Source organism: Castor canadensis, chromosome 4 (assembly GCF_047511655.1).
Source record: "Castor canadensis chromosome 4, mCasCan1.hap1v2, whole genome shotgun sequence".
NCBI lineage: Eukaryota > Metazoa > Chordata > Mammalia > Rodentia > Castoridae > Castor > Castor canadensis.
Genome location: NC_133389.1, coordinates 146,796,595 through 146,821,119, shown reverse-complemented (window position 1 = coordinate 146,821,119; position 24,525 = coordinate 146,796,595). Strand labels below are relative to the sequence as shown.

Below are 24,525 nucleotides of genomic sequence, written 5' to 3'. Positions count from 1 at the left end.
CTTCAAATCCAATGTGAACTGATTGCCTGAGTACCTTCTAAACAGTGATGACATCTTGGCTACATTTCTGTGATAGAATGGAGATGTTTGTCTAGGATAAGAGGTGATGTCATGAGTGTGTTATACCTTTCCATTATTAAGAATAGTGGTTGTTTCTCAGCCTTCACAATGAAAAATTTTTGTCTTATGATGCTTTACATATAAATGGCATAAAAAGACCATCTCTCCAAATGATCTGTGTCTTACCAATATGTGGTGAAAGCAGTAGGCCCTAAAGACAACCACAGATAGAAATTTGACCCTCTTTGACTCACTTTCTAATTCTTTTATGCTCAAAAGAGGAGAAATTTTCTTCTTGGGACCATTTCTTTGTGCTTGGGATCCTTTCGTCCTCTTTCCTGTTTTAGTGTAGTTCTCACTGTCTGCTTTAACCCAACTCTTAGTTAAAGTATATTCTTAATCTCTGTTCCTAGGAACACAAATAAGGCATACATGACTTGAAGAGCTAGTATCACTATGCAGCTTTAAAGTATAAAACAAAGCCTCAAACTAGTATAATGTAAGTTATAGAGTGTGAATCCCTTTAGCCTTCAGAGTGGTAGGGCAGAGCCTGGGGCACCCAGAGCATCCCTGCCCATCCATCATCTTAAGTTGTAAGCATGCCTTCCACTTCACCCAGCGTTCTGGTTGAATACACCATTTTCTGTGTGCCACCAGGATAGAAAGCTTGTGAAATGCTGCCTTTATGCCTATTCTTTGGGTCACTGTCCTTTCTGTCTGTCTCCTACACAAAAATCAAAACCCTTTCTTTTTCCAAGTCTTATCTTGGCTCAAGCTTTGCTGCCATTGGCCTTTTGTAGACAACTGTCCTGGAAGATGTGATGACTTAGCTGGAGTCTCCTGAGCACTGCTCTCGACAAAGCTGTGCTGTATCTTGACTCAATTTCATGTTCCTTTTCTTCATCCGATCTTGAGCCCTGTTATATTTTCCAAGTTTTGTTCTTCTCCTTTTGTTAAAGGATTTCAAGATGGGTACGCACCCAGCCCCTTTCTAATAAATCAGCTCATTGTTGAAGCTCAGCATTTGTACTCTTTATTCTGTGCAGAGTTGTCTTTTGGCAACATTGACCTCCCTGGTCAGACCTCAAGATGCCATCACCTTTCCAACCTCCCTCCTTACCCTCTCATTTTCCTGAATAAATGCAAATATAGAAAATGCTGGTAAATAAGCATCAGGAGTAGTGTTCATTAATATTTTCCCCTTTGTTCTGTTTATTTTAAAACTTGTGTTGGTCTTTGAGCTAAGACAGGTTACAATTAAGCTAAAAGTGTTTTTCTTTGGTTTTTCCAGATGAGAATTCTCCAGCCAACTTCTGGGATTCTAAAAACAGGGGCGTGACTGGAACACAAAAAGGACAAATTGTGTGGAGAATTGAGCCCGGTCCCTATTTCATGGAACGTAAGTGACTGAGTGTGAAGTCTAACCTTAGCATTGAATATCATGTAAATGTGTGGAGAGCTGCAGAATCTTTTCTGAATGTTACTTTTAAGGTTTTTGGTTATTTAGAGAGTTTCTTATTTATATATCTGTTACTTTGAAACCCCTCACTGGAAAATACATTGTTTTAGAAAATACTTACTGGAGTATGTTTATATATTTTGAAAAAAAGTGTTCTGTGTTTATATATATATACACACACACACACATGTACACACACAAAAATACATGTGCATATAAATATATGCAACACATGTATATTTGCATATATCTTATGAATGTGTGATTGGTACATTATTTATGGTTATTTTAATACTTTACAAATTTGTATATACCTAAGATTGACCTCAAACTCACAATCTTCCTGCCTCCTGAGAATTGGGATTGTAGGCATGTACCACCAACAATGGCCTCATTATTATTTTTGCCAGCAGCCAGTGGAATACCTATTGCATCTGGGTCCTGGCTTTCAAAATGTTGATGAGATAGGCTGGGCATACGGAAATCAAGGTCAACTTCCTAGGAATTGGAACCATTCACAGTTAATCCAATGTGGTATTTATTTGTAAATACAATGCTTATGCCATCCATAGTTCACAGACATATCTGTTTTAGGTGAAGTGGAGGTGCTAGTATTTGCCATTAATATTACTGAGAACATAGTAAACACTCAATACAGTTTTGCAGACTAGAAAGAGGATGAGTGAATGAATGATTTACTATGTGGTGCAGGTTAGCTTCACCATCTGTAGAATTTATTTTCTTTAATTAGGAAAAAATGGGCTCTTTAAAAATTTTCTGAATTGTTGAGCTGTAAGAATCAATGTTTCTGTATGCAAAAGATTTATTGTAAGACAGAGATTCCGTGAACACTAGTAATTAAAGTACTGTACTTATTTAAGCATTAAAATGTAAAGTACGATTTGATTAAATAGAAATCTGCTGCAAGCATATCTTTACACATAGTAGAAAAAGCTATTTTAAAAGACTAACATCTAATACCTTGAATTGGTATTAAAGGTATCAGATAATTTCTTCTGCCATCCTTACTGGTAAATCAACATTCCACAGCTTTCTCCAATCCTGCTTCTGCCCCCAAGGGCATGTCTTCTTTTCATAGTCCAAGGTTCTGTTTAAGAGTCTCTCCTAAAGTCTTAAGTGGAATGTTGTTTTAAGGGGAAAATACCTATAATACAATCAGAAGCAGAGGCAGGAAGGGGAGGTGGGAAGGGGAGGTGGAGGAGCAGATAGATATAGCATAAATACCAGCCAATAACATAGCACATAGGAATGTTTTGCCAACCTGTGGACAAGTGTTGTTTCTGGGAGGTGGGATTATGAGTGATTTGTTTTCTTGCCTATTTCCACTTTACTTTCTAAGATTGCCCCACTGGCATTACTTAGCAGTAAGGAAAATGAATGATGGAAGAATATGGGGAAAATAGAATGGAAAACAGCTGGGTTTACTTTTAATGGGATTTCCTCTTTGAAAGTATCCCAGGGTTTAAGAGCCTAGTTAGGTGAGAAATATCGCCAGCTGCGAGTTGTGGGGAAAGGAGAAAACCACCTTCCTGTTCGCACTTCCATACCTTAATTCTTCACACACAACATTGGGAGCATAACAATAACGTGACTGTTAAGGACTAAGAAAGAGTTATCTAAGTTTAGGACATACACCCAGATCTTTGCAGTACAAAAAACATAAACATAGTTTTTTTTTCCTCAGTGCTTTGAAGTAAAATACTTTTTCTTTTTTTGGTGATACTGGGGTTTAAACCCAGGGCCTCGATCTTGCTAGGCAAGCCCCCTCCATTTGAACCTGCCCCAGCCCTTTTTGCTTTAGGTTAATTTTCCTAAAGGGTCTCATGCTTTTGGCTTTGGACCTTGATCCTCCTATCTAAGCCTCTTGTGCAGCTGAGATTAAAGATGAGCCAACCATACCCAACTTGTTTGTTGAGGTGGAGTCTCCCTAAATTTTTGCCTAGGATGGCTTTGACCTATACCATACCCACCTAGTCCACCATGTCTTTCAGATGTCTTTTTTTTTTTTTATTTAACCTGGTGTCTTGGCTAGAGCAATCTTTTTTCTTTTTTTGGTGATACTGGGTTTTGAATTCAGGGCCTCATGCTTGCTAGGCAGGCATTCTTGCACTTGAGCCACTCTGCCAGCCCTTTTTTGTATTGGGTATTTTTGAGATAGGGTCTCATGAACCAGGGCTGGCTTTGAACTATGAGATCCTCCTGAGTGGTTAGTATTACAGGCATGAGCCACTGGCACCCAGCTTGGCTAGAGCAATCTTTTTTTTTTTCCACAACATAAGGAAAGCTTGCTTGACTCTCTGGAGCTAATGGTATGGAACCTTAAAAAAAAGAAAAGCCAGGAGGATGTTTGGGCAGCTTCTAAAATTCTGGATATTGTAAACTTCTGAGCTTGAAAACTTTTGGTTTTGTCTTCAGAAAGAATATTTACCTTTAGTACATCAGAAGTCCAAACAAAGTAAAATTCTCTGAAAACTGATCTCTCCAATTTCCTGGACAAACTAGGATTTGAATGCTGTCTACAGTTTGTATAACCCTCAGAGGAGGCAGGTGGCCTAGTGGATTTGGAGGGGAGAAGACAGGATGGGCTTGGAGTGGAGACTTTCCTAGCATCAGAGGGGAAGTGGCTTCATCTGCACTTACTTCTCGTGGACTATCAGCCACTCCTCAAGTGACCGTGTGCTCGCAGCAACTAAAGGGGTGTGCAGTGTTCAGTTTTGAAGTTTACTTTAAGAGGCTTCAAAGGTTGTCTTGGGCTGAGGGTGTGGCTCAATGATAGAGCATCTGCCTAGCAAATGCAAGGCCAGAGTTCAAACTCCAGGACCAAAATGCTGATATGTTTATTTTATTCTGCATAGTGTTTCATAAACTGTGGTCATTCATTCATTCACATTTGCCTTCTGCTTTTCCTTCCTTTTACCTGTCTGTTTTCTCTTCATCCATCATGAAATGTGTATTGATTACTCACTTTGTTCAAGGCACTATTTTAAATACTCACTAAATTCTGGATCAATGAGCAAGCTTAGAAGTAATAAAGTTTATTCTAGATTCATTACTGTGATTATTAAAAATAATCACAAAACATATATTTGTAGAAATTATATAACATTTTCACATATTTAACTGCTTCAGCCCTGGCAAGTAGACACAAGACTAGGAAGCAATATTAGAGATGAGGGTAGCAAGTATGGAAGTCTCCTCTCTCAGTGGTGGTGCTCAGGTCGGTGCCGTTTTACTGAGAGAGATGGGGTGACCTCAGCTCTCACATGTCACAACACCCATTCTGAGCTCCACAGGGCTGAGTCCCTTCCCACTGACATCAGCATGGTCCTCTTGCCCCCTTTCATTCTCTGTCCTTGTAGTATCCTCACACTTTGTTTGGCGTTTAGTCAGTTCTCTAATCCTATTAGGTTTCTGCCACATGCACGCTGACATTGTCCATCTTTTGTTTTCATGACTGTTCTGAGCTTTAGCCCAGGAAGACCTGACCTTCCAGGCCCCATAAGCCCCTCAAGAGAAGATGAGTTGTAGGAGCATAAAAATGACAAGTGAGCCTGCCACTGGGAGTATGGGCAAGTTTCCTCCAAAGTGTGAAGATTAAAATGTGTTCCCTCATTCTCAATTTGTGGCCTCTGAATACAAGGGCTATGAATGGGAGCTGTAATATTAAAAAGCACCCAGGGCAATGGTTAGAATCACGTTATAGAACAAATTGCTATTAGCTTCATTTTTTACATGGTTCTGTTTCAGTGAAATAGAAATGATGAAAGAAAGAAGACTGTTTACAGTCCATCTTTATGGTTCAACTTTATGTTCAAATTCTAGAAACTTGGGGAAAGTCCAGACTTTCTAAACAAGACCAAGCTGTTAACTATAGCCTCAGTGAATCATGTCACTATTAAGGCAACAGACAAGATGCTAGTCTTTGAGACCAAACCATTTCTTGTAAAGAATGGACTGCAGAACCTTTTTTCAGAGAGGGTATGAGATGTCATAAGTGCCTAGGGGTGAGGTAGCAGAGCTGAGATTGCTTTTAAACAGTATTTTTTGAACATATGAGAAGAGTGTAATGTCAAAATGACACAAAAAGTGAAAGTAATGTCACCTGACTTTGTGCCAGGTACTAGTTTTGTCACCTTGAAGGCAACCAGTCACCAGTTCCACATTTTCTACCTAGAAATATTTTATTCATATATAAACCCAGAAGCCCATTCTTTTAAAGGGATGGTAGCATGATGCTTTGCAGCACACAGCTATGGAAACCCTTCTCCTTGGGACCCTGCCCGGAGTCACCCTGCCCTGTGGTGGGAATGCAGGGCAGTCCTGTTGCCTTGGAATGTCATCATTTCTATTTATGAAAGTTAGCTATTCAGAACTTGGAGGTAAAGTGGTTTTCTGTCTGGTTAACATTTAAATAGCAGGTACTAGATCTCTATTTTAGTAGCTCTAATAAGCAAAATGTCCTGAAGATTACTGAAAGGGCCAGATGACCGGCCAGAGAGAGGAAGATGTCACTTGGGCCATGTTCTCTTCCTTCCTAGGCTAGCGCTGGCCCAGCTGACAGCAGGCCGTCATGGGTTAGTAAGGACATCTCACTCTGCTCTTGGCTGGCTGCCCTCTGAGGCACATGCTTTTTATAAGTGGATTCTTTGGACAAAACACTCTTTTATAGCCTTGAGATTTTTTTGGGGGGTGGGAGGGTTGCAGAGGTGATTTCCATGTAATTTGAAGCTGGTAAGAGAAGATGTTCCCTGCCACATCAGGTCCTTAGGAAAGTATTTAGAGTAGCCAAGGTTATTCCTTGCTTCTCAGTCCCTGTCCTCCATCTCCCCTGCTGGTGAGTGAGGCTAGCCTTGGCTACTGGCCTCTGGCCTCCTCCCCAGTCGCATGCTCTGTCCTTAGGCCTGCATTTGCTTCTACCTGCCCTTGTGTGTATTTGTCTGGAATACCTTTTGTTTTCAATTTCCCTCTTGCAGTTAGAGGTTATCCATTGTGGCTGGAAGTGCCAGGCATCTATTTCCCCTTTCCACCCCTTTGAACTGTCTGCTCAGACACCTCATCCCGTAACTAAGATATAAAATATATTCACCAAAATGCTGGTCTCTCCCTACACAGAGGGGAAGTTGTTTTTAGTTGCACCATTTAATAAACTTTGAGTGACCTCCTAAAACGCTAAATAATATATGAAGATATATGCTCACATGAAACATTCCTGCCTTTGAAGTGTCAGAAATTTTCACCCATGTCCTGCCGCAGATGGCTGGCTTTTATCCAGGGGCAACAACTTGTTCTGTCCAGGGCTGTTGTTTTCTCTGTGGTGACCAGCCTGTGTATGTAGCTTGTGGCTGATCTGTGCAAATCCCTTGGTTTGGGGCTTGCACAACAGCTATATAGGGGTTTGGCGGTCATGTCCACAAAATCTACATTTTTGCAATTCAAAATAAGCTTATCTTATAGTTTCATGGATTCTAATTTGTGATGTGGGCTAGAAATTTTTGTTATAGCAAGAAATAAAATAAGATCCTGAGTCTAGCAAGCTAGTCATGCTGCCCTGGCCATGAACATTCTCCAATAAGAAAAAGCAGTGGCATTTTTCTTTTCTTTTCTTTTGGTCTTCTATTCTGTTACCTAGTTGTCTACTGAAATCTTAGAAAGAGCATCCCCTAACTTGAGAGAGCTTGGGGAAACTGCTGATAAAAATGGGCTTCTCTTTACTGAAAAGTGTCCTGCACACTTGCCAACCATGGACATGATTTCTGAGTTGCTGCTGTGGGCAGAGTCGCAAGCTGCTGCCATTCAGAATGTGACCCTAATGAGGCTGTGCCCACAGAACTCAGTCCTCACATGTGTCACCTGTGTTCTGCTGTGACAGTCCTTGGGCACGTGACTTAGGTTTGTCCTCACAGAAAACACTGTGGGTCGTGGAAGGAAGCAAAAGATTTGTTCCATTCTATGTAGCTATTATTATTATTTCAAAAATAACTAAAAACTTGTGCTAGTGTTCAGGAAAGTCATTTGCAGGGTGTTCTCAGGAAGGAAAAATAATAGTAAAGCTAGAATTCTTGCAGATCCTCAAACTCGGCGTGCTCATTCCTGCCTCCCTGCTTCTGTCACTCTTGACTCTCAAATATCATCCCTACCTCCCTCCCTTCCTTCCTGCCATGCTGGGATTTGAACTCGGGGCCTTCTGCTTGCTAGGCAGATACTCTACCTCTTGAGACACACCCCCCAGCCCTTTTTGCTTTAGTTATTTTTCAAATAGGCACTCATATTTTTGCTCAGGATGGCCTGGACTATGGTCCTCCTTCCTGGTAAGATGTGCCACTGTGTCCAGCTTTTATTGGTTCAGATGGGTCTCGTGAACCTTTTTGCCCAGGCTGACCTTGAATCATGACCCTCCTGACCTCTGTGCTCAAGTATCTGGGATTATATGGGTGACCCACTGCACCTGGCTTCTAACACCATTTTTCTCACCCACAAGACGTTTTTGTTCCATGATACCTTTCTGATTCCAACATGTCCTCACTAATCTCCCTGGTCTCCACGATCTTCCTTTTCAGTGTCTTCAGTGTTTTGTTATGCCTGGATTATCATCTTAGCAGCTCACCACAAAGCACCTGCTAGAGAGAAAACTTTCCTAGATTCTCTTGTACTTTCAGACACAGTGCTGGGCATAGATTAAGGGGAGTGCACAGTAAAAACCTTTTGGCTAGTGATGCTAACTAAATTGAGAATTATTGGATAATTATTAATGTACCTAGTAGAAGTACTCAATATTTTACTCCATGGTAGAACTTTTGATATTTAATATTTGGTCATCTGCAGGAAGAATGTGATGATATGAATTCCTAAAAGAGGATTTTTCTTTAATTATTGCATCTTTGTTTTAATGTTCAGCAAGACAGTGGAAGATAACTTCCTTGGGGGGATCCATGGAATAGCCCTAGTTAAAGGATCATGGTGACAGCTGAGAGGACCACCTCCTGTAGCCCAGGACTCTACCTCTGGGCCTGCCCATCAGCATTATTGCAATGATACCTTAGGAAAAATTCATCACACAGTGACACTTCAGTGACTCAGAGTTATGGTGTACAGAGAAATTCCAGTGACTACAGGTTTTATATTTAACATGCTCTTTTTGAAAGTGTAATTATTTTCCAAAAAACTATAGCTGGTATTTGTACTGTATTATCTCATGATCAAATTATCTTCAGAAAGACAAATGTCACATGTTTTCTCTCATATGTGGAAGATACACCCCAATACACATCAAGCATTACCATATATCCACAAATATACAGAACTTGTTTGCAGTAGTGGGACTGTTAGAGGAAACTAGGGGAGGAGTGAAAGAAGAAGAGAAGAATATTGAAACATATGGCATCTGTGTCAGAACAAGATCCAGTGTAACACATGGAAAAATGTGAAACAATATTGGGTGGGGGAAAAGAACAAGGAAGAGTAATAGAGGGGGCTAGAATGATTAAAGTATAATATATTTATAGGCAAAATACCAAGGCAAAGCCCCACTGAACAATGACAGACACTTAAACAATGAAGGACAGGAATATAAAACAGGTCATAACAAACTCTAAAGTTGATACAGGAAAGAGTAGGAAATACTCTGGAGTTAGTACGTATAGGTAAGAACTTTCTCAATGGAACCCCAGCAGCACAGCAACTAAGAGATAGCATAGATAAATGGGACTTCATAAAATTAAAAAGCTTCTGCTTAATAAAAGAAATGGTCTCTAAACTGAAGGGAACACCCACAGAGTGGGAGAAAATATTTGCCAGCTACACATCAGACAAAGGACTGATAACCAGAATATATAGGGAACTTAAAAAACTAAATTCTCCCAAAACTAATGAGCCAATAAAGAAGTGGGCAAGTGAACTAAACAGAACTTTCTCAAAAGAAGAAATTCAAATGGCCAAAAATCACATGAAAAAATGCTCACCATCTCTAGCAATAAAGGAAATGCAAATTAAAACCTCACTAAGATTCCACCTCACCCCTGTCAGAATAGCCATCATCAGCAACACCAACAACAACAGGTGTTGGCGAGGATGTGGGGAAAAAGGAACCCTCTTACACTGCTGGTGGGAATGTAAACTAGTACAATCACTCTGGAAAAAAATTTGGAGGCTACTTAAAAAGCTAAACATTGATCTACCATTTGATCCAGCAATACCACTCTTGGGGATATACCCAAAAGACTATGACACAGGTTACTCTAGAGGCACCTGCACACCCATGTTTATTGCAGCACTATTCACAATAGCCAAGTTATGGAAACAGCCAAGATGCCCCACTACTGACGAATGGATCAAGAAAATGTGGTATCTATACACAATGGAATTTTATGCAGCCATGAAGAAGAACGAAATGTTATCATTTGCTGGTAAATGGATGGAATTGGAGAACATCATTCTGAGTGAGGTTAGCCTGGCCCAAAAGACCAAAAATCGTATGTTCTCCCTCATATGCGGACATTAGATCAAGGGCAAACACAACAAGGGGATTGAACTTTGATCACAAGATAAAAGCGAGAGCATACAAGGGAGGTATGAGGATAGGTAAGACACCTAAAAAATTAGCTAGCATTTGTTGCCTTCAATGCAGAGAAACTAAAGCAGATACCTTAAAAGCAACTGAGGCCAATAGGAGAAGGGGACCAGGAGCTAGAGAAAAGGTTAGATCAAGAAGAATTAACCTAGAAGGTAACACACTTGCACAGGAAATCAATGGGAGTCAACTCCCTGTATAGCTATCCTTATCTCAACTAGCAAAAACTCTTGTTCCTTCCTATTATTGCTTATACTCTCTCTTCAACAAAATTAGAGATAAGGGCAAAATAGTTTCTGCCGGGTATCAAGGGGGTGGGAGGGAGAGGGAGGGGGTGGGGTAAGTGGTAAGGGAGGGGGTGGGGGCAGGGGGGAGATGACCCAAGCATTGTATGCACATATGAATAAAAAAAATAAAAATAAACAGGTCATATAAAACAAGGGGAGGGTAGTAGCGGCAGGGGGAGGGTAGATGAAGAAGGTAAAGGAGGGTGAATATGGTTGATGTATTTTCAACACATGTATGAATATGGAGCAGTGAAACCTGTCAAAGCCATTTTAAGAAGGGGAGGGGGAAGAGGGAGAATATTGGATGGGATGATCCAAACTGGGGTACATTGTATTCATATATGTAAATGTCACAACCAAAGCCACTGTATAACTGTTACATACTAATAAAAATGTTTAAATAAAGAAAAAAGATAAAATTATCTGAACAAATTTATGTATGGAGTTTATATATATATATGGATTATGTATTATATTTATATACAATATAGGTAATATACTGTCTGGTGCATTGTGGAGCCCTCTTAATAAATGTAGCTAGTATTATTCTTATCATTACACTATATATCAATGTGTGTCATCTTTGTGCATCACTTTTTGGATGTATTTGCAGTGTTCTTTGGAAGTTTCAGAAGAGTGTATAAAGCTAGGTGAGGTGGTTCATGCCTATAATCCCAGCACTTGGAAAGCAGGAGGATCATGAGTTCAAGGTCAGCATGGGCAAAACAGTAAGATCCTGTCAAGAAAGAAACAATGAAAGAAAGAAAATGAAAGGATGGAAGGAAAGAAAATAATATAAAAATGTCCTGACAGGAGTATGTTAGATTTCCTTGGCAGATTTCTACATGACTTATTTCAGTGTTTAAGTTGCTTTGTTTTGTCTTGTTTTGCCATTGCTTTGCAGCGGAGATAAAAATCTGTTTTAAATACTACCACGGCATCAGTGGAGCCCTGCGAGCCACAACTCCCTGCATCACGGTGAAGAACCCAGCTGTGATGGTGAGTGTCCCTCATTGCTGACTTCCTTTTGAGGTCCTCGTAGAGATATGATTTCTGGTTTTGCCTGTGTAGTCCTGATAGGGTTATGAGGAGCAATGGAAAAGAAAACCCATAGCAGGATTGGCACTGTTTTAGGAAAGGAAATAACTCATGAGGCGGCATACCTGAGTCTGTAATACAAATCACTGGGAAGTCCTGTGTCTTGCCAGCCTTTCAGAGAACCTCCTTGTGAACCACAGAAGTGGGTGTCCCATCATTGAAGGTTTAAACTTGGTTTGGATGACTGGTTGGTAGGAAACCATGCATTACATTTTAGGTGAATTTAAATGAGTTCAGTCAGTAAATGAGAAAAGTAACCACTGAAATAGTGGATGATTATACTTACTGGTCAACACAGGAGATTTTGCCCCAAAAGAGTGTGTGAGGGGAGTCACAAAATGCTGTTTTCTCAGGAGGTCTTAATGCTGGATTCCTCTCAAGGCAATGCTGTCGTCTACTGCCTAATGATATTGCATGCATTTTTGGCGAAACATGGCCAGTCAATGGAAGCCACCTTCTTTATCAGGTCCTCAAGTTGAAGAAACAGACAGCTAATTAGTTTTACAGGAGACTGGTTGTTGGACTTTTGAAAGAAGCATGTCCACTTATAGAATGGCACTTTCCTAAGGTCTACTTTTCACAATTTTGTGATTTTTTTTTCACTTGATAGATTCACTTTAAAAAAATCTAGTATTCTCACAATATATAGTTCCATTGCATGTGGCCGGTTGGACTCAGATGACTTAGGGAGGTTCTTAAGAGTCTAACATATGTAAATCCTTGTAGATTTTATTAGTCACGAATAAAAATGAGGTCATGAAAGTATAGAAGAAATGTTGACTCCTGAAATGTAGAATCTTCGCAACATTTTGTGTGGGGGTGTATATGCATACACATGTTTGATTACACATTTGCAAACAGATAAGTAGCCAGGTTGATTTCCTGAAATTCAGGAAGTAGTCCCTGCACACGGCATTTTGAAATAGTCCAGACCCACCGTGTGCTATATTGGATGTGCCTGTGCCTCTGAATTAAGCCATCTTTCCTTTTCATTTATTTATTCAAATATCCATTGGGTACCTGCTAAGTGTCAGACATTGTGCCCACCACTAAGGATCAAATGATAACAAGAGCACAGTTGTTGCTCTCACTGGTCTGGAGAGCAGCATCAATCAAATAATTATATTTATTTCAGTGATAATTTTAAGAAGGGTAGTGGTATAGAGCTATGAGAACATGTACTAGTTGGATTTGTCCTGATCAAGAAAGTCCTGGAAGGCTTCCCTGAGGAAGGCATGTTTTGAGGACAACCTGAGGGCGTATAGAAGTTACTTAGGTGAAGAGAGAAGGAAGAGCATTTAGGCAAAGGGAGAAATCTTTGACATCTCAGATTAAAATTATATTTGAGACTCCATGGTAGCAATGCTAGTACAGAATATAAAATAACAGCCTTCATTATTATATAAGATTTGGAAGGTCATAAAACAATTGTTCACTATAAAATTTGCCAAAGAGTAAGCCCTGTCACAGACTTTGCTCTCATTAATATTCTGAATAGAAAAGTTACACAACTAGGAGAGTGGATCTGTTTATAAGAAAATCTTCAAAAACTTCATTGTGTGTGATCACACAATAACTAATAATGCTAGTATGCATTTTCGGGATTCAGAGCTTTTTAGACTTGAGCAGTTTCAATATCCAGATATCACTGAAGGCAGCTGGAGTTTAAAGCCTGCTGAATATCAAATTTATTTCATTGATTTTGCATTGTGATCGCTCTGTTAAAGCCTGAAGATAGTTTAGAGGTAATAAATTTGTTTTGACAGAGTTTAGAGCACCTTAAAAAACTCATAGGTACAGCACTGCAATCTAAAAAGAATTTTGGTTCAAAGACTCACACTAATGGAACTGATGTTCCATAGATTTCTGACCAAGCTGGAAACACTTGAGTCTGCATCCAAAACTAAAAGATTGACCTGATTTGGGGAGATCAGTGCTGGGCTTCTATAGAAACATAATAGTCCCTCAGGGATAGGACATGTGTTTACTAATTGTGACTAATTGACAATATTGATATTGCCAGTGCTCACTCGGTATGATTATACCATGACCAAATGCAAAGAGTAGACCTGGAAGGGATAACTGAGAAACTCCATAGGGAAGGAAATGGGCCACCATCCTAATCATATGACCTCCTTTCTCACATATCCTTTTACAATGAATCAGAATTAAAACAACAAAAAACTATGCCTCCTCCTCTTCCTCCGTCTTCTCCTTTCATCTGTCATTTTTACTTTGATGTCATAGTCATCCATCAGAGCACAGTGATGTGTCTCACATCCTGGGAACAGGAAATCCTTTCGCTGTAGGGTAGATTACGACCACCATCATTCACTGCCTTGTATTGTTTCAACTCTTGGTTGACAGTGTTGTTTCTGGATTTTCCTAGGATGAGTGTATAAAGCAAGTTTATTTAAAAACCTTTCTCTAAACATTGACTACAGATGTGTTTATTATCACTAATGTCACTGTACTTAGTGGCAATGTTTGGTCTTTCCTGGTTTTATTATAATGAAGGGTAAAATTGAATTCATCAAGCATTTTGCCAGAATAGTCTTGTGGGACACTGTTTCTCTGTGCATTCTTCAAGAATTTATTCAGATTAGCCTTTTGCCTGATGGTGCATTACATTTTTAAATTAAAATTAGAAGACCTTTTCTTTTGTTCTTTATAACTCCTTATAATCTTTTTGATTGGTTTTAAGCCATGTGTGGTGGCACTTGCCTATAATCTCAGCACTTAGAAGGCTGAGGCAGGAAGATTGTATGTTTAAGGCCAGTGTGGGTTACATAGACCCTATCTCAAAATTTTTTTTTTCCATTTTGGCTTTAAGTGAGGACAGGCTCTCAGTCTTTTCGGTCTCAAGTAACTCACTCAGCATGAGTATCTAGAATGGGCAGCAATGTCATGTTCTTGGAGGAATACCTCTTACTGGGCAGTGTGGCCTATTTGAGGCAAAGTCTGCTATGTCAGGGTGTTGAAGGAAGAGCAGGTTGCTGCATGTCTGTCTCCGTTGTAGTCTTCATCACCTCGCCATTGTCTAGGGTTGTGTTTTGTGAAAACAAGATGAGAGAATTGCAGTGATCAGTTGTCTTGACAGTTTGCTCCTGCCTCCACTCCAGTTAATCTGGAAATATTGAGCATATTTGTTGAGCAACAACTGTATGCTCATCAAGAATTTGGTTCTATGGATGAGATGAGAAAAAGATACTTGGATGGCACCCTGGTATATTGAACAGGATGTGTGAAGCGATCAGGAGGGAGTTAAGTATCACTCAAAGTAGTCCTGACTGAGGTACAGGAGATACAGAGACAGCAGTAAAAATTCATATTTCAAAATCTGAAGTGTATTTAGAATTTCTTTTGCAACTTCTGAGCTTTGTTTGGATTAGTAATGAAGGGTATTAATCTCCTGATGTCTTATGATTTTCACAGGAGTATGGGAGTACATCAAAGGTTAAGACAGGGGAAGTGTTAAAGAAAGCCAGCATTAGGCAGTAATTAAGGCAGTAAAAGCAGATTTGAATCAGGAACTAATGCAGTAAGGGAAAAGAGACCTATATAAAATTGGTTCAGTTCCAAACATAACAAAAGAAAGTGGGAATATATAGCCACTTCCAGAATAGAGTTGGGGATGAAAATTACTAAGGGGGAAGAGGATAGAGTGACTCTTGCTAAAGACCTAACAAAATTCCTGGTGGACCAAAGTGATCAGTTATCAACTGGGGGCTGGCAGAAGAGGAATTTGGCCTGATATCAAAAGTAATCACATTTTGAGAGTTGAGATTCTCTAAATGACAGCAGGTTGTTGTTGTTGTTGTTGTTGTTGTTGGTTTTTTGGGTTTTTTTTTTTTTTTTTTTTTTTTTGCTAAAACTCAATTCTACAAAGACGGAGATGGAAATCCAAGGACAGGCCTAATTGAGCAAAGGACTCAAAGGAACTTGAGTAAAATTTGCTCAAGGAATCTTGATCAGAAGATTTAATCTACACTTCAGTATTAAAATGCTATTTCCATTTTACAACTTTCAGAATATATTCTGCATTCAATTCTGTCTCTTCCAGTATTGTGGACTTCTTTTCAGAGCATCATGAAGGTCTTTCTTCCTAGAATAACATAAATTGTACACTAATTTTACATAAATTGAGAGAAAAGTCTAAATTTGTTATGCGGTAAATAAATTACTAGTTTCCATATGAGATACAATTTACTCAAAAACTTTTATGAAAAAATTATTAGTACACTAGCACATAAATTCCTATTACTGCTAATGATAATAATATGTGTCACAGGTATATGTCCCCCACAGGCTCATGTGTAAAAGTCCAGGTCCCTTAGCTGGTGGTGCTATTTTGAGAAGTTCTAGAAACTTTAGGAGATAGGGTCTAGCTGGAGGAAGTAAGTCACTGGGGGAAGTTCTTGGGGTGAGGTGAGTATCTTGTCTCTGGCCTCTTCCTGTCTCCTTTCTTTTGGCTTCCTTTCTGCCATGACATATTGCCTCACAACTGACCCAGACACATGGAGCCAAGTGACCATCAACTGAAACTTGTGAAACTGTGAGCCAATAAATCCATCCTTCTTTACATTGTTTATGTTGTATTTTGGTCATGGACATGCAAAAATAACTATACACACATGGACATTCAGAAATACTTGGCAAGGGAGAATAATTCTATACGTATGGATGAGTCGGATATAAATTGACTAGTTTATTCTAGGTTTACCTAATACATGGGAAGGAATTGGGAGGGAATTGGACATTTACCTTTTAACTTAAGGGAATGTTTAACATAGCAGTAGTAGTATAAGCATATTTACTACATATCAACCATATTCTTATTTAGGGAAAGAGGGCACAAAATAGGCTAGTCTTTATTCATAAAAGATTTCAGAGCTCATATTTTTTCTGGTTTGGGGTAAAGATTAAATTTAAGTATGACCCTTTCTCTTGTGTTTAAGAATATACATTTGTGTTTTTGTTCCAAGACTTGGAAATGTGAAGACATATGCTACAATGCATGTTGATACAAACATTATTGTATTTGCAAATATATGTGATTCCCTAGGATGATTCGGCAGTGTAATGACTATATGAAACTTCAAATGTGTGCTCTTCCTCTTCAGATGGGGGCAGAAGGCATGGAAGGGGGTGCTTCAGGAAATCTGCATTCTCGGAAGCTTGTCAGCTTTACGTTGTCAGGTAAGAAGATCTTCAAGTGTGGCATCAGTTTGAGGGTATGCATTTGGTTTTTTTTTTTTTGGTGCTACTGGGGTTTGAACTCAGGACTTCATGCTTGCAAAAAAGGTACTCTATCTCTTGAGACACACCTCCAGCCCATTTTGCTCTGGTTACTTTGGAGATGGGGTCCTGAGAAATATTTGCCTGGGCTGGCCTTGAACCATCAGCCTCCTGACCTCAGCCTCCCAAGTAACTAGGATTACAGGCCTGAGCCACCAGCACCTGGATGAGGGTGTCCAATTTCAAAGGAAGTAAGAGTCTTCTTTTTATAGACTCTCATATGTGATATGTGAACTAGTTTGTTTTGAGTTTGGGGTGTTATGCTTCTGGAAACTTAAGTATATCTCTCCTAATGTAATCTAAAATTATACTCTGAATATAAATTCAGAAATTATTTTTTGACCAAGTTTTCTGATGATAAAAGGACAGTATAGCTATGTATAGTCACTGAAACTATGATCCAACATGCTAAATTCTACTGTGGATCTTTGATTATTTTAAACAATTTTTGTGCTTGCTTCATGTAAAGAAAGGAAAAAATTTGAAAATTAGGAGAAAATGCCAATGTACACACCTTTTTTCTATGGCAGAATACACACAAAAACTGGAAAGTAAACACAATAGTTGTTTTTGTTTGTTTGTTGTGTAGCAAAACATTCCAGTTGCTCATGTGTTTATCAGAGTTAAAGTACTGCTTTTTTGGGTTATGAGTTGGAACCTATTTGTAGTTCATGCATTTGATTTAGTTGAAACCAGCAATTAAAAAAAAAAGAGGAGATAATAGTGGAGTTACTACCCAAAGTTTTTTCCTAAAACATCAGTTTTATACAAACTGAAAATTTTCACACAAAAAGTATACATATTTATGTATGTGTGTGCTGTGTTGCAACATAAGAAAGATGAAATTTATTTTATACATAGGGTACTGTATAAGAAGTTTGAAAGCCACTAAATTAAAATAATGAATTGGCAGTGATAAGTTCAAGTATCGTCTAAGAAAATCAGTATCTGAATTGGACTCTAAAAACAGATAAGCTGTTCTACAATGCATATGAACTAAAGTCAACAGATACCTTACCCTGTGAGATGTTTTGTTTTCATTTTTCTGAAGGTGTAATGCTTCTGAAATTTAAATTGATCCACTTTTCTTGACTGCAAAAAAAAAATGCTGTGAGTGAAAATAGGCATTCTGAACCGTGAGATCTTGAAAATGGACACTTCCGTAGGCATACTGTCACCTATGACAAAAGTATGCTCACCTCTTCGTTGCTGGTCACAGCCTCCCCAGTGTCGTGTTTGTCTTTGCATGGTCCTCCTCTCCTTTTATGAGGCTTCTTAGGAGCCTCTTTTTCTTTGGTTCTCTGGTGGATCTCAGGGGTTAGAACCTGGGGGCTTATGATTCAAATTGACCCAATAAACATGCTTTGTTTGGAATCCTTAGGATTTTAAAAATATCTAGGATTTTAGAAGGATACTTATAAGTACCACTGCTTGTGATGCTATTCCCTTACCCCTATATTTGCTTTCTGAAAACATTTTGATTGGCAACCTGTGCTTTAGAACTTCAGAGTCCTGAGAGTCTGAAATCCTTGATTATGGCAGGGAACAGTTAGCCAACCCCAATAGCTCAGGAAATCTGGAGTTTGAGCATATCATAGGATTCTTTGTTTTTGCTCTTTTAACTAATAGATAAAATTATGTAGGTTTATGGCATACAACATGATGTTTTGACGCACACTATGGGTTATGGGTTTATACTAATTGCCCTGTACTTTCCATTGATCTGTACCAATTTAAACATGACACTTGTGTTGATTTTGACTTCAGAGAATTTTAACTCACCATAGGAGAATGACTACCTGGAAGGTAAACATCCTTGGGTATTTTCCTAAATACAAAAAGCTTTGGAGCATAGCCAAATGCTTCTTTAAATACTTCTTCCAGCATTCCATCTCTGTCAAGGCTGGCTACCTAACATCTTCATCTCCTATCATATGCTTGGACATTTGCAGATGGTGTACAGAGATGGCTAAGAATCGTAAGAGATGATGTGGATTCTTAAAATATAGTGCGGTTATGAGTTGACAATGAGTGGTAATATTTATCTGAAAGTGTTGAACACTGTAGAATAGTTGCATTTGAAGGCAACTATTACCTGATTACCTAACTATCACTTGATTACCTAAAGATAAGTAGGGATACAAATAATTGAACTCTACAACTAAAATAAAAATTTTGTGTTGATTAATATTTTAAACCTCATTCAAATAAGCTATAACTAGGCTATTTAATGTGTCAAATCATTGTTACCTTGAATCCTTCATTTGTCTATCACTTGATGTGGATATTTTTAAACAATGAAATATATATAGAGGCAAAAAAGGAGCAAGAGCAGAAGTGAGGTGAATATAGGAACTGAATCATCAGATGGAAAATAATTCATAATTTATTATCTTTATTAATAAGGCTTTTGTTTGTACAGTGTCTCATCATGGAAGTGTTTGGTATCAGGGTATTCTAACCTTTACATCTTTCACCACAGTGATTTGATCTTCTGGTGGAATGCTTTTTGTTCAAAGGAACGTTCTTTTGTGGATGAATTAGCCCTGCCAGATTGTGACAGCCATCTCTGTCCCTGTTACTCCTTGTTTCCTGTAAAGAAATCCCTAGTCTGGAAGTAGATTTAACATCTAAAGTGCATCATTCTGTCTTTGAGCCCAAGGCATGCATACACAAGAAAGGAAAGAAAGTAAATGTGTAAATTGCATTTTCCTCTCAAAGCTGCTTTATGCTAAATAAAACCAAGTGAAAACATGTAGCATGATTAAGCTGACAGTAAGATACTATGTGTAATAATGACTGTATAGCTTATGAAGTGTCATAAGCTATATGACACTGTAAGGAAAATGAGATTACAGCAGCTTCTCTGAATGCCTGTTAGTTCTTTACTCGTCCTTCCCTTCTTCCACTGGTTTTCAGATCAAAGATTGCAATATATTTCATGTAGTGTTGGTAACATGAGCTTCATTGAATATTTCATTATTTCCTGACATATTAAATTTTCCCTCTCTACTGATAGTTATGTGCCATTAGGCAGTCTTGCTCTGTTTTCATGCATACATCTAGGCCATGAGTTCTTGTGAGGCATTGGTTAGCCTCCTTCTGGAAGCATACCCTAGAAAATAGGCCACTCCAGGCCAATTCTGTCTAAGAAAACCCTTCTGTTTCAGGAAAGTGCTTTCATGAAATGACCCTAGAGACCTCCTATACTTTAGGGTAATGACTTAAGGTCACTTGCTCATTTGATTTGGGCAACCTAAAGGTCTGTATGTGCTGAATCTCTTTGAACCAGAGAGTTCAGGACCTCCCCAGCCTGATTCTAACTACATAAAGTTACTTACAAACAGTCTCTTCTAGAGTTTTTCAAGATTACTTAGCTGCCAGGCCTACATTAATCAACCTGATACTCTAGAAAGGCATTGGGGACCTTTTTAAGAACATAAACCCTAACTAAAGCTGTAGTCCCTAACAATTTTTGTATCTGCTAACTTGACCATCTTAAAAAATATACCTCCTCACTAAACTGACTTCAGCTAAGACTTTTAGCAGCTCATATAGTATGAAACAACAATTTGTGAATCTAAGGTCAGTTATGGGACACTCATTTTAAGCTATTTACAGGCTATGAGAAAAGTAACTCCAGAATTATTTATTTACTTTTTTTGCAGCACTGAAATGTGAACTCAGGGTCTCATGTTTTCTAGGCAGTCGCTCTTGAGCCACTCTGCCAGCCACTCCAGAATTATTTAAAATAGCAGGTAGCATTCACATTTTAGAAACAATTCTGATCTACTTCCCCCACATTAATAACATTTATGATATTTGTGTGTGTGTATAACATATATAGCATTTAAAATGTGGTGCAAATGAATGTGTGCTCTAATTAAACTTAGTTCAAGCTCTTTTCTACATATCTATAGAAGAGTCATATTTTCCGTGAAGAAACATATTTTTCAGTAAACTGCTTGCTAAAGATTTCTCTCACTTCATTGTGAGAGAACTCTGGTTGCCAGACTGCATTGCTCTAGGAAAAAGATGGTATGGATGCGTGAATTAGAATCAAAGGGACAACCTAGAAGACTTCTCTGCCAGAATTACTGCCATAATCCACTTGTCCTCATTTGCCCAAGCAATCATAGTATGAATAACTTTGGCATTGTTTTATCAAATAGTTTCTGTTGAGAGTTTCCTGTGTGGTTATTTAAGGAAAAATTGACTTTGTGCTGTGTTGTTTGTTCTAATCTGGATATATGGGTACTTCTTTCTGTCTCTTTTTCTTTCCTCCCTCCTTCTCCTCCTTTGTTCCCTCCTCCTCTCTCTTTCTTTAAAGATCTTAGGGCAGTTGGGCTAAAGAAAGGAATGTTCTTCAATCCTGACCCTTATCTTAAGATGTCCATTCAGCCAGGGAAGAAGAGCAGTTTCCCTACATGTGCTCACCATGGGCAGGAAAGAAGGTCTACTATCATCAGTAACACCACTAATCCAATTTGGCACCGAGAGGTAAGACAATCCTTGGGGCTGGTCTTCTACTTTACAGGATGGCAGCCACATTCATCTGGTTCATCTTTTCCTGTAAACTCTGTGCAGCTTTGAGCTGTTATGGGTGAGGACAAGATGGATGAGTGTCTAGTGCTTCTGTTGGGAAGAGGGTACAATGAGAATGAGCTATTTCCTTCTCGTTAGAGCCAGGTCTGGGGTTACACAGGTAAGCCATTCACCTCAGTGGCACAATTTAAGGATCTGACAAAAATAAATATCCTAATGAATGATTTTTTAAAAATCAAACCCAATACAAAAAATCATGCTGAGCAAAATATCCAAATTTTAAATGGAAACACAATAATTTAAATATTGCCTTGCAGAGCCTGAGGCAAAAGGAAAAATAAACAATACTGATCCTGTTTTTATTTACAGTTTTGATGTTTTTCTTCTAGCATGTATTCAGTCCAAATTAAAGGGATTTCTTTCTCTATGTGTTTTGGCAAATGTTTTGTGGATTTTCCTTAGATGAGCCATTCAAGGAGCTGTCATCCCAAGTGAAGGCAGATTGTGTTGCTGGTATTCTAGAGTTCCTCAGAGCTACATATGCTCCCTGTCATCTTTGTGCATCCTATCAGGGAAGTCAAGCAAAGGATTTTCTCATTAGAACTATGGAAAGCCAAAAAACGAACAGAGACGTCATGTTTCTCACTGAGTTAGCAGAGCTTGAACTCTCGCACCATTTCTCAGCGATTAAGGCATGCTTCATACACTAATGCTAGAATGTTTCTGGGCAAACCTTTACTGGCACAGGAGTAACACAATTACATCATCCCCTAAATGTTTAATGATGACAGTGTGTCCTAACAATGTTGTAGAAACATTTAATTGGAGAGAGATAATTCAGGGGATCTGAAACCAAATGGAAAAAAAGTATGGCTATTTGAGACTTGCCATCGCAGCAAGGTATATCTTCTGGGCAGTTCTTGTAGTTATGTAAATGGATTGCTTGTGTTCTTATACCTGGTCTAAAAAACTACTTTTGTTCTCATAATTACAAGACATATTAAGTAATATGGCAAACAAGGCATATCACTTAATCTAACATGCTTCAAAGCCTATAAAATATATCTCAATGTGAGCTCAAGAAGGTACCTAATGGATATAGTAGTGAAATGCAATTGTTTTATTTTCCTAACACTTTATTTTACTTATTCACTTTTTATGGTGCTGGGACTTGACCTGAGGGTCTCATGCATGCTAGATAGGCACTCTACCACTGAGCTGCATTCCCAGTCCTCCTGACATTTTTTATTGGCACAGTTCTTCAGCATGTCACCAGTGCAAGCTTGCTGAGGTTTTGTAAAAGATGAGATGGTTGTCTCTCCATTTTGGTGATGATGAAACTGCAATTTAAAGTAGCTATTCAGAGGCAGGGAGGCTTTAAATTTGGATTTTGTATTCCAAGCAAGTGCTTTTTTGCCCCCATTAAGCACACTGCCAAACTGTGTGGTCCTGTGGAGAAGTGTAGTCATTATGATTAATATTAACTCAGTGGTGCCTAAATGTCTAACAGGCTAGCACTGTTCACATTATTGTAGTTGTGTGGAACTGTCAGAGAAAGAGTAAAATGATTTTGATTCAGTTCCTACCTCAAACACTTACTTATCCTAAGATCCTCCCTCAACTTTAAGAAGAAGATATTATCTTTGTAAAGGTAAAATGAGTAAAGCTCTTCATATTATTTTATATCCTTACTAACACCAAATCCAGTTTTCTCCAATGGCTTTCTTAAATGAAAACAACAAAGCCTGTCTTAACCCCATGCTTTTAGTTCTGGCTCAGAAGTAATGACCCTATATGTCTTTTAAACTTAAGTAATAATCCCATTTAAACATTGTTTTATTTTCATATTTATTAGGGAAACCACAACAGTCTGAATATGTTCTTATTTTAATGACTAAGTGGAGGGATAGTTTGAATTATGCTTTGTAATTTCAAAATCCTATGAGATTAGAAGTTTTATTGGCCATTAATCAAATAGATAACTCCAAACCATAACAAGGTAGTCAGTATCAAAGAATTAACATAAAATATATAGTGACTACCGAAATCATATTGTGCATAATTTAATATTTGATAATATCTCCTAAAGCTGTTAAGCCAGGAAGGGCTGTATGATTGAATTAAAGGGCATATTTTATCATGGAGATTTTCAACAGTTGTTCTGTAGTTACTGTGAATGCTAATGGTTCTGAGTGAATATAGGATTGACGATAGCTATACATGTTTCTGCCAATGTGAACACTGGATGTTATTAGAGCTTAGGAGATAGCACTTCCTATAGTATAAAATGATTTCATGTCATATTTGTCTTTCTTTTGAACCAACATGTTACCTATTTGTGTTTTCAGAAATATTCCTTTTTTGCACTTTTAACGGATGTCTTAGAAATTGAAATTAAAGACAAATTTGCCAAGAGTCGTCCCATCATCAAGCGTTTCCTGGGGAAACTCACCATTCCAGTCCAGAGGCTCCTGGAGCGACAAGCCATTGGGTAATCAGCTCTTACTTTTAGGAATCTTGTTGAAATTAGTTTGTACAGAAACAACTGAAATGAAACCTGGTAGTCCTAGGACTTTTCTTACTGATGAGCAGTGTTAACATAAGACTTTTAAAAATAAAAGCACCCTTATACTAATTAAAGTGTACTGAACCAAAGTACTTTGTTTTAATTATGTCCTTTTTTTTTGGTATCTCTCTTCCCAAGAGAGATGGGATACATGCATCCTATCTCCTAGTGTTTACTGTTTTTTTTAGGTAACTGAAATCTTGTATAAAACTCTCTAGAGTAGAATTTTAGTGTCAGGTGGATGCTTACCTTATCCTGATTAATTCCATCCAGAGAGTCTATTTTTATTTCTGAAAAATAAAAACAAACTTGTTTGGGGAGATACTGAAAATAATATCTAGATAAGGAGGCATTATAGTAAGCTTCTAGACTTATGCATTAATTCAGGCATTGACAGAATCCTAAAATGTGATCGGTACCCATCTTGTTTCTGTCAGCTTTTTGTAAGTAGTGAGTAAAGCAGCTAAGAGATCATAGCATGCCTCTACCTGTTATTCTGGCATGTGTATTTTTACATCTTAAGGACCAGCAAACTCACTAACACAAGTGTACTGAGGGAGCACTGAGGGAGTGTCTCACGTATCTTTTTTCACCGTAGGAAAGCATTTTGAACACACGGTGGTAG

The 24,525-nt window shown here is 38.4% G+C and overlaps 1 protein-coding gene across 5 annotated transcripts in view; it reads left to right on the top strand.

Moving 5' to 3' along the window:
* Positions 1–24,525, top strand: part of Hecw2 (HECT, C2 and WW domain containing E3 ubiquitin protein ligase 2) — a 366,611-nt gene that overhangs the window by 232,268 nt on the left and 109,818 nt on the right. For all 5 annotated transcript variants that reach the window (XM_074071319.1, XM_074071318.1, XM_020167497.2 and 2 more), the window contains 5 exons: positions 1,352–1,459; positions 11,298–11,392; positions 16,615–16,690; positions 21,120–21,289; positions 23,683–23,825. In XM_074071319.1, the coding sequence (XP_073927420.1) occupies positions 1,352–1,459; positions 11,298–11,392; positions 16,615–16,690; positions 21,120–21,289; positions 23,683–23,825 (592 nt within the window). The remainder of the gene's footprint in view (positions 1–1,351; positions 1,460–11,297; positions 11,393–16,614; positions 16,691–21,119; positions 21,290–23,682; positions 23,826–24,525) is intronic.